Consider the following 16,963-nt stretch of genomic DNA (forward strand, 5'->3'; position numbering starts at 1 on the left):
TCATCTTTCATTCTTCTGTCTGTCTCCTCCACGACGCCTCCTTTTCTTCCTTGATGCCCCACCACTATAGCTAAGATTAAGACGGTAGATGGTAGGCCTACGTTGTACCTAAACAATTATCAACATACAGAAATGTGTTGTATAATAAGTATGTTCTAGCCTCTGTATTATATTTTGTGTGTACAAAATTTTATTTAAAGTATTTTTTTAATTATTTAAATTTTTTTTAATTGTTTTAATTTTATTCAATTTTTGTATTTACAGAATTGTTTTAATTTTGTTTTTAACTACCACTAGATTTTGATATTGATAGTTGTTGGCATTTACGATATTTAAATTGTTCATTTCTGTAGTAGCCCTAGCTTAGGCATATTTAATAATAATAGTAATAATAATATTTCTCTATAAGAAAAGTATAATATCGAACATTATGACATGTTTGTTGAATCGGGAATCGACATAATCACTTTAAAAAATGTCTATCAAATAAATTTGCATCTGCCTTCTGTGTATCTAAAAATATGTTGTTGCGTCAGTTAAAAAAGAATAAATGTGCTGGTATTTAATACAATTCATTCAAAATTATCAACATTTCTTTTTAGATATAAACACATTTAAATTTATTAAGTATTAATGTGGTAATTATGATACAGTCTATTAAAAAGTAGTTTTATTTGAGAACAAGCCGCTAATAAATTAATCAATGAGCCAGTGAACAATAGATTTGTGTGCATTTTAAAGGAATAATTATTAATGTTGTTTGCATTCAGTTAAAAATTAGTTTGTTCATATGGTATAAATAATTGATATTAAGTCTTGTTCCCTTGCATCAATAATGCTCATTAGAAATAGTAAATTACAAAGAATTGATTAAGACTTAGATTACATTATAATGTATGAAAGGTAATCAATATTAATAGAATGAATATGAACTGGGTTTCAGGAGTGAGCGGAAATCAATGTAAACAGCATGTGTAAGAACACGAATAAAAGGATTGAATGATATAACAACAGACTTGAAAAAAACAAAACAAATTCATGAGTGGATACTAAATGCTGATCACATGACATCACAAGCGTGTACAGCTGTTGAATTAAGTGTTTGGCTGAAAGTGAATCTGAAATAATGTACTGCACACTTGAAATCCGACGGAAAGCATCAACTTCAATTATTTGAATCAGAAATTCGTAAAAATACTAAATCACATGACGCCTTCCATTGTCAGGTGACTGGGTGCAACATTCGGTTTTTTGTGAACAATAAACTTTGCTGACGATTTTGTCTGATGTGCTATTAATAACTGCAGCTTTACAGCAATTTATTCTAAAATTTAATGTATGATTTCATACTACATTGTGATTGGCTGAAAATGAGTAAATATCTGTACTTATCGTGTTTTTTAAGCCTCGTACTTATCTTGAGTTCTCAAGGTCATCAATATGGACAATACAGTTACGCGAGGTCAAATGAAGATGGACGATTGGCCGGAGATGTCCAGAATTGGGCCATTCTTATTCAGAATTATATACTTCAAGTAGGTGTTATTTTCTTTTTATATATATTTTTGTTATCACGTTATTGATTTATAATTTATAGTATATTACAATGAACATTTTCGCAAGTGTAGCGTAGCCAAATTCTACATGATCCCACCTTGCTGTTAGCTACCCATTTATCAAAGACTAAGATAGCAATACAATGCAATAAAAAACTATATTTCCTATTAAAATTGATTGGTGATGGCTAATGAAAAATGTCAATGTATTATACCTTACAATAAAACCACATTATATTGGTAACTGTCAATTTAGAATTTATTATGATAATGAGTTCCATAATATGTGGTACCTAGTTTAGTTAGATAGAAAGGCTTAATTGTAAGATGCTGAACCAATATACTCAATACTGCGATCATTTAAATTATTATGGATTGGCACCTTTGTGTATTATTTCTTCTAATTGTCTTTGTCGGTTTTCTCTTGGTGTTATTGATTTCTTTGTTTAATTTCTTTTTGTGACTCCAACAAGCATGGAGTGTAATTTTCTATTATGCGTTGGACCATGAAAAGACAAAAATTAAAATACTTGCATTTTATGTTGTTTTTTTGTTTTTAAAGTAAAAAATGGTACCCATGCTTTTGGTGCAGCAAGAATAATATTTTATTAATAAAACATCAATAGTAATATTCTTAATTTTGAAATTTACAGTACACTATAATGTACTTGTGTACTATTATTGCTGTTATTTGTCACCTATAACAGTCATGGTATTATTTTTTTAAGCCAGTGTTTTTAAAGATGTATTGTATTTGTCCCCCTGAAAAAAATAATTTTTTAACATTTTTTGTTGTTGAAATATTCCAATTTAATGTCACAGATATTCACTTTGACCTAAAGTTGGATTTTAAAAAAATATTTACCTGAATAAACTGTAATTTAACTAAAAAAATAGTCTAATTGACTGGAAGTCAATGAGTTTTTAGTTGAATTTAACCGTTTATTTTGTGTTTTTATAAATAAAAACATTAAATTTGTGTTTTTTTTCTACAGAAGATTAACTTTCTTAAAGCTGTGAAATGTCCTATTAAAAATCTTTTTATTAATATCATTTTTCATGTTTTTGGGGTACAGGCCTACAATACATCTTATATATTACAAATGTTTTAAAACCTTACCTTTATTTTTACTTACTTTTGTAGGTTACCAGTGATGGCTTGCAAACACAGTGGACTCAAAAGTTCTATGATCTTGCAAATTATACAATAGATATTAAAAACGGAAGCAAAACTATTGAGAAGGTACAAGGAATTCTGGGAGATTATTTCACAAAGAAAGAGCAAGCAGCAAAGGTAGAATGATCTCCATCTTCTTTTTCTTTTTTTTTCTTTTTAACAACAGAATAATAATAATAAATAACATTTATAAAGCGCAAGAGACAAAGGTTTCAAAGCGCTGTGTTTTCCAAGATCTGTGCAAGTAGTAGCGTGTGATTATGCTTCTCTGAAGAGATGAGTTTTGAGTTTAGTTTTAAATGTGATAACAGATTTTGATGAGCGTTCCAGATCTAAGTCACTTTCAAGATGTGTTTTGTGTAAATAAAAATAAAATTACACGTAAGAATTACGAATTAAATTTAAAAAATAAGCAAAAAGTCATTGGTGAAATGTAGTTATACCATTGAAACATGTAGGAAACCTGTTCCCCAATAATATAAAGTATAACTTAATAGAGAAAAATTGCAACAAACTGAATTTATGCCTTTTTGACTTTAACTTTAATATTACTTTTGTTTTGTTCTGCCCTGCTTTTGCTTGGTCGTCCAAGCTGTGACCGGGAATGTACTGTATGTGACATTCTTGTGTCTATTTTTTAATAAAGAATGATTTGCTAGAAAAACATTTTGAGTCAGTTCCTGGTATTTGGGACTGTAACAAAACATTTTTAGAATAGTGCGTTGTACTGGGGATTAAAATCCGGGCACCACTGCTTTACACTAGGGGTGTTGACTGTAAAAAATATATTTGTTCCTTTTATAGAGGATTGTTAAAAAGATTGCAGATCTGCACAGCAAATTTACAGCTAATAATTCCTATGAGCATCTATCTGAACTTGACATTGATGAATATAAAGACGCTGATATCCCTAAACGTTTACCAGAACCTCTGGTTTTCAACCCGTAAGTACCTAGATAATTACCAAAACCTCTGGTTTTCAACCCGTAAGTACCTAGATAATTACCAAAACCTCTGGTTTTTAACCCATAAGTACAGTACCTAAAAATTTACCAAAACCTCTGGTTTTCAATCCGTAAGTACCTAGATAATTACCAGAACCTCTGGTTTTCAACCCGTAAGTACTTAGATAATTACCAGAACCTCTGGTTTGACAGGCTTTCCTTCCAATCCCAAGGTCCAGTGTTCAGTCCTAGTGTGTTGTGTTTGTAACTCACGGCTGTTTCCTCTCCACTCCCTAAATGAGCATGATCAATCATATTGTATACATCTTGTCATTTCTTGCTTTTGGATGCATATGAAATATGAAATGAATGAAATGTTGTGGTGGTGGACGGTCTTTAACTTACTTCTTAATAAGTTGTATTTTTGTATCTTTACAGTTACTTTAAACAAACTGTAAGTATGACCAAAAGTACAGTAAAGATATCTGATGAAGTGCCACGAGACGACAACAAGACGATTCAAACCATCCTGATGTTTCAGGGCCTGGATGAGGTCTTTACAAGTAACTCTAAGAAAGATCCATTACTAAGGTCAATACACTGTCAATATTGTTATTTTTATGATTAACTACAACAAGACGATTCAGACCATCCTGATGTTTCAGGGCCTGGATGAGGTCTTTACAAGTAACTCTAAGAAAGATCCATTACTAAGGTCAATACACTGTCAATATTGTTATTTTTATGATTAACTGGAAGCACGAATTCATTTAAGTTGAAACATCATCTATCTCAAACTAACTTGAGGCAGGGATACTTATCTAGGAGAACTGTAAATCAGCACTGCAACTTATTATTATGGAAATACCATGTATTGTGTTTATTGAGTGGCAGTGTTTTTGTTCCACTGAGGATGGTTCTAACTCACAATGTTTCATCCATTTTCATTTCTGATATTAACCCTTGATTTCTTTAAACATCCATTTCATTAGATGGCAATATTTTGGGTCTTCTGAGGGGATGGTGTGGACATTTCCAGGTCGTGAATGGGACACAAATTTTGCTGGTTTTTACAATGACTACGACCCACGAGTACGGCCTTGGTACATCGCAGCAACGAGTGGACCCAAGGATGTAGTTATTATAATGGACTGCAGGTTGGTTCTGTTCATTTGTTGGTTCATCTGCAACAAATCAAGTGTAAAACACTGCCATTAGTAACAAGGAAGTCATTCACCATGAGTAAAAAAGATTAAATATAATAAAAATAGGTTCCTTCAACTACCCATTTAAAATTAAAAATTGGTATCATCCATATTTTACAGCTATTCAATGAAAGGCAAAAAATTTGAAATTACCAAACAAGTGGTAAATGCTGTACTGAGCACGCTCACAAAACAGGACTATGTGAATGTAATCTGTGCTAGAGCTAGCCATTGGGACGAGGTTGGCAAGTAAGCTATATTTTATTGGTTTAATTAAACATTTTATTTATATTGTTTATTTTTTATCACTTTTCTCAACTTTTTCTTTTCATTAGACTTCTTAAGACTACAGAAAACAAACTTTTCTCTGTTAGAATCCCTGCAATATTGATGTAAATATATATTGCTGTAATGTACATTTAAATTGTATTGTACTTTTAATTTTAAACTTGTTTAGAATGGGTGCAGTGAATCGGCGAGACTTGCCATCCTGTGAATCCTTTTTTGTTTCCATAGACTCATTGACTTGCCATCCTGTGAATCCTTTTATGTTTCCATAGACTCATTGACTTGTCCTTTGAAGGGGATTCCAGCCACTTTGTTTATATTTCTATATTTTTCCTGTTTAGATGGCATTATTATAATACAGAAGTATTAAGTTGTAAGGATGACCGCCTTGTACCTGCATCAACAGCACATCGTAAAGATTTAAATGAAAAGACGGGGAACTTGGTACCAGGAGGAACCAGTGAGCTCAAGTTAGTATAAACTAAAGTTCTGTCTATACTATTAAAAAAAAGTGTGATGTGCCCAAATATGGTAGTAATATGCTCAAATATGGTAGTGATATGACATCATCATGTCCATATATGGGCACATCACATTTTTTTGTCTCTTAAAGTTTGATAGTGTTGAAAGAGTTTAACACAGTAGTGTTATGTACCTAATTGCAGTACACCCATCAAAGTGTTACTTAAATTGGAGTGTCTCCTGAATAGGGGTTACGCAAAGGGGCTGTATGTACATTTGAATAAAACCCAAAACATAATAACCATAGTACATTAAAACTTTATTTCTGTATTTATTAAAGGAAAGGTTTTGAGAAGGCCTTTGAACTTTTAACTGGTCCTTCGCGGACTGGTTGTCAAACTTTGATTGTCCTTATTACGGACGGTCAAGACACAGACGGTGAGCATGTACGCTGTGGTCCAGGTAAATTATTCTTTTATGGAATTTTCTTTTTTTTTTTTACTTTTTTTGTTAATTTTTTTTCTTTATTTGACTTCATCCTATCTACAATAATTCAAATATTACAAGGATGTGCTCAATGTTTTCTGTTTTTTCTCTTATCTAGTTATTAATGTGTTCTTAATATTTGGTTGTTTAATCTGTAATTTAAAATTCGTGTGAATTTTAGTAAATATTTGACCTATGTTGGAATTTGATGATTCAATTTAAGATAAGCATATTTTAATTAATAAATAGGTTACTATACAAGGAGTGGATACGTTCCTGGACCTATTTGCCGCTATAACTGGACTAAGGTGTTTGATTTTGTTGAACAAATGAATAAAAACATGAACCCAAAAGTAAGTATTTTTAATTTTTTGTAAACATTTTATTATATTGTGTCTTTTTTATCTAAAACAAAGCCAGGTATGAAGAAGTGAAAAATTGTGTTGTGCCCAAATATAGTAGTGATATGTTTAAATATGGTAGTGATATAACATCATCATGTCCATATATGGGTACATCAAAAAAACTTCTGAAGACTACACTAATCTCTCACTTGTTAATAAATGTGTTGATTTCAACATTTTCATTTCTGTTCATAGACCAGAATATTCAGTTATCTGACCAATTCTGCTGGCGAAGAGTTCCCTGGTAAACTAGCATGTGACAACGGTGGTCACATGCGGAAATTGGAGGACGGTACAAATCTCATCTCGCAAATGAGTGACTACTTTGATTTTCTTGTCACCAACTCAGTAACGCAAGAAGGTCTTTGGACAGCCCCTTACCTGGATGCCTGGGGTCTTGGTTTGATGGTTACATATGCAATACCTGTTGTTAGTACATCAAGTAAAAAGTAAGTAATAAGTTTGAATTAGGATACAGAAAACACTGGTTATATAGATGAACCTAGGGTAATCATCATCTCAGTTGCCAAAATACACTAGTTTGGTTGTTAAAATACATTTTATATAATTTTCTTTTCAGTCCTAACTAATGGTCATGAATTATTATTTTTCATTGGATGATCTTTGTATTGGTTTGTTTCAGATTATTAGGTGTGGTTGGTATTGACGCAACCCTAGATGAGATTGAGAACCTGATTGTAAGTGAGAAGTGGGGGTCAGTTTATGCATTTCTTATCAATAAGGAGGGAGAGACAATCTTTCATCCACTTCTCAAACCAAGCAGTAAGGTAAGAAACTACTTAAGTATTTGTAATAAGACTTTGTTTATGTAGAGCATCTTGTTTGTCTTGCGAACAGGATTGCCACCTTTAAGAAGGATAATGAATGAATTCGCTTATGGTTATCCTTGGCGATTTACCTAAATATAAATTTTCTCTTTTTGATAATGAAAATAAAGATGACTGATTACTGTCAAAACCTTTCTAAATAATAAAATGGGTTTATTTATATTTTAGTTATCGGATGATCCAATCTTTATTACCATATCAAAGTTAGAACAACGAGATGGAAAACCTGAGGAATTCAGTCAAGTAGAGAATGACATGAAAGCAGGGAAGAGTGGATTTAAATACATAAAAGAGGCAGTCCGTGGAGTTCCTAAAGTACGACCAATTGTCGTTTTCTTTTTCTTTAATATTTTTTTTTTTTTTGGTATTCATTTGTATTTATTCATAAAGCAAAAAGATTAAAACATGGCAGTAAAAATGGTGAATTGCGTTTCAATTTACAAAATATGTATAAAATTAAAATTACTTTAAAATATTAGAAATTACAGCTACAGTATAGGTCATAAAAAAAAAATTGAACATCAAAATACATAAATGAAGAAACTACATTAAAAAGCAAATCAGTTAGACTTAACAGATAATTATTTTATATAATAATTATATCATATTTAACCAAAATATTTTAAATGTACAATTTATTCTTGATTATTTAATTTTAGGGTGATTTTTCAGACGGTGTGAAGGTGTTAATAATGCCAGCCACTTATTACTATACATCTCTCAACCAATCAGATTATTCATTTGCTTTTAGCCTTGCTGATACAGACTCTGTAAGTATTGTCCAAGAATCAAAATATTCTTCATCTATGATCATTTTTATTTTTAGTAATTACTCAAGTTTCAAGACCCAGTTGAAGTCTTTCCTTTTCAAACAAGTTTTTCATTAATTTAAATTATTGTCACTTCTCGTCTATTTTAATTTATGTACAGCGCATTGAGAGCTTGCTGATTATATGCGCTATATAAGAATGAACTATTGTTATTGTTATTACTCAAGTTTGCACACTGTTTTCTGGATAAAGAATGTATGACATTTCATTTCTGATTTGTTGTAGACGTTATTTATTTCATTTCTGATTTGTTGTAGACATTATTTATTTAATTTCTGATTTGTTGTAGACATTATTTATTTAATTTCTGATTTGTTGTAGACGTTCCGTCGTTCAAATGAACCTCAAGATAAGTCATCTCTACCGATGAGTGTTTTCAACATTTTGACCGAGTACAACAGTTCATTGGCTAGGAAACGTTTGAAAAAAGACGGAACAAGTATTTATTGTTTGTTTTCTATTTTAATTTTCAGAAATTTGTAACAGATTTTCCCCATTTTACTCCTGTAATGTAAATGCATGGAACCAGTTCTCTGTTTACACAAAATCTCTTATTTACAACATATCACCATAAATATGTTTTCAATGAAAAAAATGGCCTATGTATTATTTAGTTTTGTATAACACCTACATAAATTCCTGTAATTTGATTGGACGATTGTGGGTCACATGGCGTGCAATAGTATGAACTATTTAACGATTGTTAAATAGTACTTTAAAAAAAATATGTTGTGTACGAACATTTAAAAAAAATTTTTTTTTTAATACCATTGCTTGGAAACCGAACAGCGAGCCAATTCTGCCGCGATATTACGAGTAATGTGTGTCTTCCCTTGTAGCATGACGGAAGTACATTTTTGGAGAAATATGTAATAATTTAGACCCAAAAATTAGCTTTAGATTGTGATGATGTGGTGATTGTTTCAATGTGAATCAAATGTAGACCTAGGCCAACCTTTTATTAAATTTAGATGTAATATTATACAAATAATGAATGTTTTAAATAATGAATGGTACAAATAATGGCATGAGGTGAATGGTGAAAGGTTATTACATAGCCTACAGTATGTAAATATGTGAACGTGATTGGTTGAAACTGCATCACCTGACTACCAAAAAGTGATGAAGATATGATTAATGTTTTAAATATGTTATTTTCTTCAGTTTTATATAATTTGATGGAGATAAAGGACAATGAGCCTCGATATAAAGGATTAACAGTGACTTATAAACATTCATCAATAAAGTTTGCACCAAAGTGTTACTGTAACCCAAACAAGTTCATCTTTGACGATGACTTAGGTCTCAAGACGGTGGTGGCTCATGAGTTTATGAATGGAAATGATAATCCTGGATGTCCTAATGGAACCTTTGAGAAGAATATCAAGTAGGCAGCTCAGTACACTTTTATTTATTAAATATTTCTAGTTCCAAGTTTCTTAATCTGATGTACTGTATTCATTGACATTCTTATTAAGTTTTTAAAGCTTACAGGTTGATATTACTGTACATTCTTGTTACATTCTTATCAACTTGTTGATGTTGATATATTGATAATGTATTGTTATCAACTTTTTTAAAGCTGATGTATTAATACTACTGTACATTCTTATCAACTTTCTAAAATCTAATATATTGTTACTACATTCTTATCAACTTTTTATAGTTGATTTATTGATATTACATTTCTTATCAACTTTTTTTAAAGCTCATATATTAATACCACTGTACATTCTTATCAACTTTCTCAGAGCGGATGTATTGATAACATCACAGATTGAAGCAATATGGAAGAAGCGTAACTTTGACCTTTTAAAGGATGTCAAGTGGACATATATTGGTTGCCGTAGTGGAGTATTTAGAACATATCCAGGTCATAGGTCAAGTCGGCCATATGACCCTACAAAGTAAGTACTGCATAGCATATATGTTTAAATAAAAACAAAAATCGCTATCAATATCATGCATCAACTGCAAAGTTAGTCATCATCTTGCCATATTAATAAATATTGACTAGGTAGCGCTCGTCAGTTGTTTTTATATTCAATATTTGCTGTGATAACCCATGATCATGGTCAACTTTGGTATCGCCTTCAGCACTTCTAGTGGATATGTGCGCTTTATAAATTATTATTATTATTTAAATATTTATTTTAGACGTCCATGGTATCATCGTGTGATTGTAAGTCCTCACAAAACATCCATATCAACAGCCTACATGGATGCTGCAGGAGCTGGCAAGATTATCAGCATTTCACAGGCCATCTTTGAGGGAATGCAAACACGCAATAAATCAGAATGTGAAGGCAATGAGGGACAATTGATTATGGGAGGCTGTGTCTGCACTCATGACTCAGATTGTGCTTCATGTAAGTGACAAAGAACTAATTCAAATGTCAGAAATCCTTTACTTGTAGATTTATAATTTCAGATGTTTATAAATGTTCTTTTTTGCAGCTCGTTGCTATGTAAGTGATGCCCCAAGTTACACTGACAGATCACGCCCTCGCTGTGCCATGGAAAGAGTGGAAGCTGTCACGTCACTGGATATTCTTTACAATGATTTTCACAAAGCTGTTTATGAACGAATGGAAGCAAGTGATGGCAACCACTCATGTGAAGCCAAATACCCATGTCCTGATGGAGAACCAGGCTGTCAAACACGGTTAGTATTATATCAAGTTTAAGGTCAAGCAATGCGGGGTAGCAAGTAGCAAGAAGCTCCACTTAACTCATTTACATAATACAGGTGATATACTCACTAAAGCTTCTTTCCCACTTGGATGCATTGACCAATCACAATGCGGTGGATCACCCAAGCTGTTGCTTATGATTGGTCAACTCACTTGCATTGTTGTTGCGTTTTGTCTAAGTGGGAACTAAGCTAACATATGTAACTAAGGAATATATTAAATAGACACGTAATACTCCACCAGTATTCATGAGAATAGGAGAAAAAATATGGTCAGAGTCAGACACATGAGAAGTTCCAGTTAAACTGAGAACAAAGTAAACTAGAATTATTGTAAGCTAAAACAACCACAACTTTTTAGAATCCATTCTGAATCATTTTGCCCAAGGATGGTTTTGGATAGTTCAAAATATTTGTTGTAAAACCTTCTATCTCAACATTGCAGGTGCTACTTGTTTGATAAGAATGCAAATATTGTGATTGATAAAGATTTTTTGGAAGCAACAGCATTGGATGAACGTAAATACAAACGGGTATCACTTGGCAAGAAAGAGGGTGAAGTCATGCATGACTTGATCTACAAACACCAATTCTTTGTACGAAAAGAACAGATTGATTTCCAAGGATCATGCAGTGTGTCTCCTTACGCACCAAAGGTGAATAACCATCAACTCTTAAACATGATATTTATTATTTGCAATTTTGTTTTCATGTTGAGACACAATAGCAATAGCTCTGAATAGATATACAGCTAAAATAAAATTATTAACTATTTTATTATATCCATGTTAGACTATTTTAATATTATATGTTAGCGCTCCCTTGTTTTTTCTATAATTATTGTTACTCAATGATAAATGGCTACATTGACAGCCAGACTACTGTCTGCATCTGTCTCACAGAATCTCTTCTCCCAGAGGTGCTTTAGGGTTTGAGAATGCCCAGTCCGAGTTTCCAAATACCCATTTTTTGCTTCCGTCCTCTTTGGTGCGTAAATCCTGGATCCGCCCCTGTAATAGTACTATAAATGAATCATGTGATAAATGCGTCCAATGTCTATATTACTTGGTTTCAGGTGAGCCTGAAGGGCATACCAATGACACCTGGTGAGTTGGATGATTACTACAAGACCAAGGGGCCTACCCCTTCCTTCTCAAACTCTTTTGGATGTATTCAAGATGTTGTTGGTTATCAGGCTAATGATAGTGTTGTAGGTATGTACACACATTATTTACTACATTAAGGAGTTGGGTAGCCAAGTCGTTAGGACACTTAAAGGTCATACGGAGAAACCAGGGTTCAACTCCCAGTCTACTCAGCTGTAAATGAGTACCTGGTTGAAAATAATAGGGATGATAAGGTGGCGTTGAAAGGAACTGGCCACCCTACCACATAATGCCAAGGCTTAGTACAATGAGCTCCTAACAGCTCATTTCCCTACGTTCAGAAATGGCAACAGGGCTTACTTTTATTTACTACAACTTAAGACTAAGGAACCTATTTTTCTCAAATCATTTTTGCTGTATTTAAAATGATATTTTTAAAGCACAAATTAAATCGCTTCTGAGGTTGATCTGTATGCAATGAAATGTGAAAACTTCACTGTTTGTGTGTGTAATCTAATCTTCTTTAATTATTAAATGATATTTTGATTTGCAGAGGCCAATGGAATTATAACAGGGAATGTATCAGGGCCGTGCAAGTCTGGTTTCTATTATGTGTCAGCACTCCCCAAGACAAATCTTTACCTGCTTGTTATTGAGAATTGGCGCAACACCAAGGAAAAAACTAAATACTTCAATTTCAACTGTAAAATTACAAATGCGTAAGTAAAACTTCTTGAATTTTCTTCTTCAAGAAAGCAGAAACAATAACTGTTATGCAAGATTTTCATACACACTTTATCTGGACCTGTTCATTTTATCTGGACCTGTTCACTTTATCTGGACCTGTTCACTTTATTTGGACCTGTTCACTTTATCTGGACCTGTTCACTTTATCTGGACCTGATCACTTTATCTGGACCTGTTCACTTTATCTGGACCTGTTCACTTTATCTGGACCTGTTCACTTTATCTGGACCTGTTCACTTTATCTGGACCTGTTCACTTTATTTTGTACTTAATGTCCTTGTTTTATAGACATTTAATTATGTAATTGTATGGTTTTACAAAAATCTAAAACATCAATTCGTTTCTTCTGCAACAGTAAAGCATACATTTGATCTATTTCCATATGTCCATTCTTGAATACAATTACAGACTTACTGACTAAATTTTGCTGGTTAGACCTTCAATAATTTGTAAATAACAATGTTTTTTGTTGTTTTTTTCAGTATTGCTGGAACAGGAGCTTTTCGTATCATCAATGGAACATGTGCACACAATGATGACAAACAGAGTTTAGCTCAACAAGATAAATGTCCCATGATAAATGATATTGAGGTGCCGTGTTTATACAGTGGTGCTGATACAACACTCGTACAAAGAAAACTACTACTGTTACTCATCTTTATAACGTTTATTACCTCGTCTTATTTATGAATTTTTCACTTCTTTCTTTTTGTAATTATTTACCTGAACCATGCCTCAACACAATTCTAGTTCAAATGTTTGTGGACTATTCCATTGATCTTGTAGGGGTACTGTTGAGCAGGGCACTACTATTATTTATTAGTCAATAATATGACTGGATGTTCATCATTGCACTGCGCTAATTACTGGCTGCAACATTATGTTTCCAGGCGTGTTTGATCCAAACATGACAGGGTAATTTTTATTTTATTTATTTGACTAAAAAACGACAATAAACCAGTCAGGAAATCAAAAGTGACCTAGACCAATGATGAGAAGCGCTTAGAAGTTTTGTGCATTAAGCGCTAGGTAAGATCATTGACTCAAAAGCCAACTTACAATTTTGTATGTGATTAATGTTTTGTAAGATATTTGTAATATTATGGTACTTGACACAATTCTTTTTTAATTATGCAATAATTTATTTACAAATGTTATTAACCATCACTATTTTAAGAAGTAAGTTACGTAAAAAGAATTCAAGATAATGTATATGCAATTCATTTTATAGATTGATAATGTCATCAAATGAAATTTGTTTCAATCAATGTTTATGAAGAAACTAAATACACAGAGTTTGTAAATGGAAATTAGAACTTTTAGTTTAGTAATTGCACCAAGCTGAAGCTTTACATTTAAATAAGATAGTTACACCTTTATATATAAGTACATACAAGTGATTTACCAATACAGTATTGTTTAGAAGAAGTATTGATAATTCTTAGACTAATTGTCACCAACCAGTGACAAACATACAATGTGTGATACCATCATAAGGTGTGGTACAGTACCATCATAAGGTGTGGTACAGTACCATCATAAGGTGTGGTACAGTACCATCATAAGGTGTGGTACAGTACCATCATAAGGTATGGTACAGTACCATTATAAGGTATGGTACAGTACCATCATAAGGTGTGGTACAGTACCATTATAAGGTGTGGTACAGTACCATCATAAGGTGTGGTACAGTACCATCATAAGGTGTGGTACAGTACCATCATAAGGTGTGGTACAGTACCATCATAAGGTATGGTACAGTACCATCATAAGGTATGGTACAGTACCATCATAAGGTATGGTACCATCAGTAGGTATAGTGTAAATATTTGTCTAAATACAACATAATTATTTTACAAATGTGAAGGAATGTGATTGATGAATAATGTATAACTTTCAAAGTACATTTGTAATTGTAAGTGTTTCAATTTTAGAATATTATTGTGCAATAGAAAATAGACATGTTAAAGACATTTGAGTTACAGTTACAATAACTCACACAGTGTATTATTATAACTGTAATAATACGTACAAGTTGAGTTATCAAAATAATAATTGTTGTTATAAATGCACATGCTCTGGGTATCAGATAATAATTGTAGAACACTGACAAGAAGTGAAAAAGGTTTATTTACCAATAACATAAAGGAATTTGTTATTTAAATTTAAAAACATTCATCTACTTTCAATCCTGTTTTTAATTAATACCTTAAATATTATACCTTGCTTTTTATAATATTTTAGCAATATGTGACATTACCTAAGATCACTTAAGATAAATTTATTTTAAAATGTTAACACACCTCTTGTATTTTTATTATCCTTGCTTTTCTTGTCGCTTTCCACCCATTGGTTTATCGCAAATAGCATGGGCGACGCATGATGGGAAGGGTTTGGGAGCAAACGTCACAACGTTCACGTACATGATTTGTAGTTTGTACGTACGCGTCGCGTGACGTTTGCTCCCAAGCCCTTCCCATCATGCATTGTGCAATGACGTTTATCGCGAAATCAAGGTATTTGCGATAAACCTTATTACAATGACTTTGAGTGTTATCTGTAAATATTTTATTGTATGAAATTTAACTTTGTACTTTTGTAGATGTTATATAGATGTTTCATATTGATATTTATTATTTATGTGTAAACAAAATAGTAACACGGCAACCACAAAACAAAGAGGGAAACATACAATAGGGGTGCCCTAAAAAGGAATAAAGTATATGATAGAATAATATGTAATATAAGATTTGGAACATCTAAAAATAACCAATAAACGACTAAATATAAATGAAAGATATTCCATTCATAAACAGTTAAAAAACAAGTAATAGTTCCAGACCTAAAAAAAAATTAAAATAGAAGAAAAATGGTACAGAAGTAATTTGCATTTTATGACAGATTCTGGCAGTAGCCTTTAATATTAAATAATTGTTCTGTATTTGTATGATTTTATAACTTATTGTTAAGCTGTGTCTACACTATCAAACTAGTTTGACAAAGAAAGTGTGATGTGCCCAAATTTAATAGTGATATGACATCATCATGTTCATATATGGGCAAATCACATTTTTTTTTCACATACAGTTTGATAGTGTAGACAAGACTCTAGACTATAGTATTTGAACAGTGGATAGTGGTAATGAATTTGTGCAATATATTTTAGGGCGTTCAGAATATCGATAGACACGGTTGTTCAGCATTCATTTCATAATAGGTGAAGACAGCATGTATTTTAATCGTAGAGAATATTACATAAGTTCACTAAAATCATGATAAATAAATTCATTTGAATAGTAAATACTATATTAGGCCCAAAATATCAACTTATTATTACTATAGTACTGTACAGGGATTTTTTCCAAAAATTGCCAAAATACACACTTTTTAAAATATTGTTATTATGCAATAATATTGCTATATATGCGCATATATTGCGTTATAATCATCTTATAGACGTATAGTAACCATTTATGTCGAAAAATAAAAATGTCGAAATTTGGCCATTTTTCGAAAAAATCCCTTACTATAGTACAGGGATTTTTTTTCCAAAAATGGCCAAAATACGCACTTTTTAAAATAGTCTTATTATGCAATAATATTGCTATATATGCGCATATATTGCGTTTTAATCATCTTATAGACGTATAGTAACCATTTATGTCGAAAAATAAAAAGGTCGAAATTTGGCCATTTTTCGAAAAAAATCCCTTACTATAGTACAGGGATTTTTTTCCAAAAATGGCCAAAAAATGGCGAAAAATAAAAAGGTCGAAATTTGGCCATTTTTCGAAAAAAATCCCTTACTATAGTACAGGGATTTTTTTCCAAAAATGGCCAAAATACGCACTTTTTAAAATAGTCTTATTATGCAATAATATTGCTATATATGCGCATATATTGCGTTTTAATCATCTTATAGACGTATAGTAACCATTTATGTCGAAAAATAAAAAGGTCGAAATTTGGCCATTTTTCGAAAAAATCCCTTACTATAGTACAGGGATTTTTTCCAAAAATAGCCAAAATACGCACTTTTTAAAATAGTCTTATTATGCAATAATATTGCTATATATGCGCATATATTGCGTTTTAATCATCTTATAGACGTATAGTAACCATTTATGTCGAAAAATAAAAAGGTCGAAATTTGGCCATTTTTCGAAAAAATCCCTTACTATAGTACAGGGATTTTTTTCAAAAATGGCCAAAATACGC

The 16,963-nt window shown here is 31.9% G+C and overlaps 1 protein-coding gene across 3 annotated transcripts; it reads left to right on the forward strand.

Annotated features, from left to right (window-relative positions):
- Positions 1–1,358: 1,358 nt before the first annotated feature.
- Positions 1,359–15,147, forward strand: LOC144854163 (voltage-dependent calcium channel subunit alpha-2/delta-1-like). Of its 3 annotated transcripts, XM_078712058.1 has the most exons (23): positions 1,359–1,535; positions 2,701–2,850; positions 3,538–3,677; positions 4,116–4,268; positions 4,670–4,834; positions 5,003–5,131; positions 5,512–5,640; positions 5,973–6,094; positions 6,368–6,471; positions 6,718–6,971; positions 7,166–7,310; positions 7,539–7,685; positions 8,030–8,140; positions 8,522–8,639; positions 9,365–9,587; positions 9,952–10,107; positions 10,358–10,569; positions 10,658–10,865; positions 11,338–11,548; positions 11,968–12,106; positions 12,552–12,717; positions 13,228–14,197; positions 14,542–15,147. In XM_078712058.1, the coding sequence occupies exons 1-22, from the start codon at positions 1,371–1,373 to the stop codon at positions 13,433–13,435; spliced, it is 3,555 nt and encodes a 1,184-aa protein (XP_078568184.1). In that variant the 5' UTR covers positions 1,359–1,370; the 3' UTR covers positions 13,436–14,197; positions 14,542–15,147. The 3 variants fall into 3 exon arrangements, with proteins under 3 accessions (XP_078568184.1, XP_078568182.1, XP_078568183.1); XM_078712056.1 differs by lacking the exons at positions 1,359–1,535; positions 2,701–2,850; positions 3,538–3,677; positions 4,116–4,268 and adding an exon at positions 4,311–4,392; XM_078712057.1 differs by lacking the exons at positions 1,359–1,535; positions 2,701–2,850; positions 3,538–3,677; positions 4,116–4,268; positions 14,542–15,147 and adding an exon at positions 4,311–4,392 and having other exon boundaries at positions 13,228–14,325.
- The last annotated feature ends 1,816 nt before the right edge of the window (positions 15,148–16,963 follow it).

Source organism: Antedon bifida, chromosome 10 (genome assembly GCF_963402885.1).
Source record: "Antedon bifida chromosome 10, ecAntBifi1.1, whole genome shotgun sequence".
NCBI classification, from domain to species: domain Eukaryota; kingdom Metazoa; phylum Echinodermata; class Crinoidea; order Comatulida; family Antedonidae; genus Antedon; species Antedon bifida.

What these genes read in the sequence shown, in the direction of transcription:
- LOC144854163 (XM_078712058.1), top strand. Translation starts at nt 1,371, where the DNA reads ATGAGTAAATATCTGTACTTATCGTGTTTTTTAAGCCTCGTACTTATC. An exon ending in TTCAGAATTATATACTTCAA is followed by an intron (nt 1,536 to 2,700) that starts GTAGGTGTTATT and finishes TTACTTTTGTAG; the next exon opens with GTTACCAGTGATGGCTTGCA. An exon ending in GGCTAATGATAGTGTTGTAG is followed by an intron (nt 12,107 to 12,551) that starts GTATGTACACAC and finishes TTTGATTTGCAG; the next exon opens with AGGCCAATGGAATTATAACA.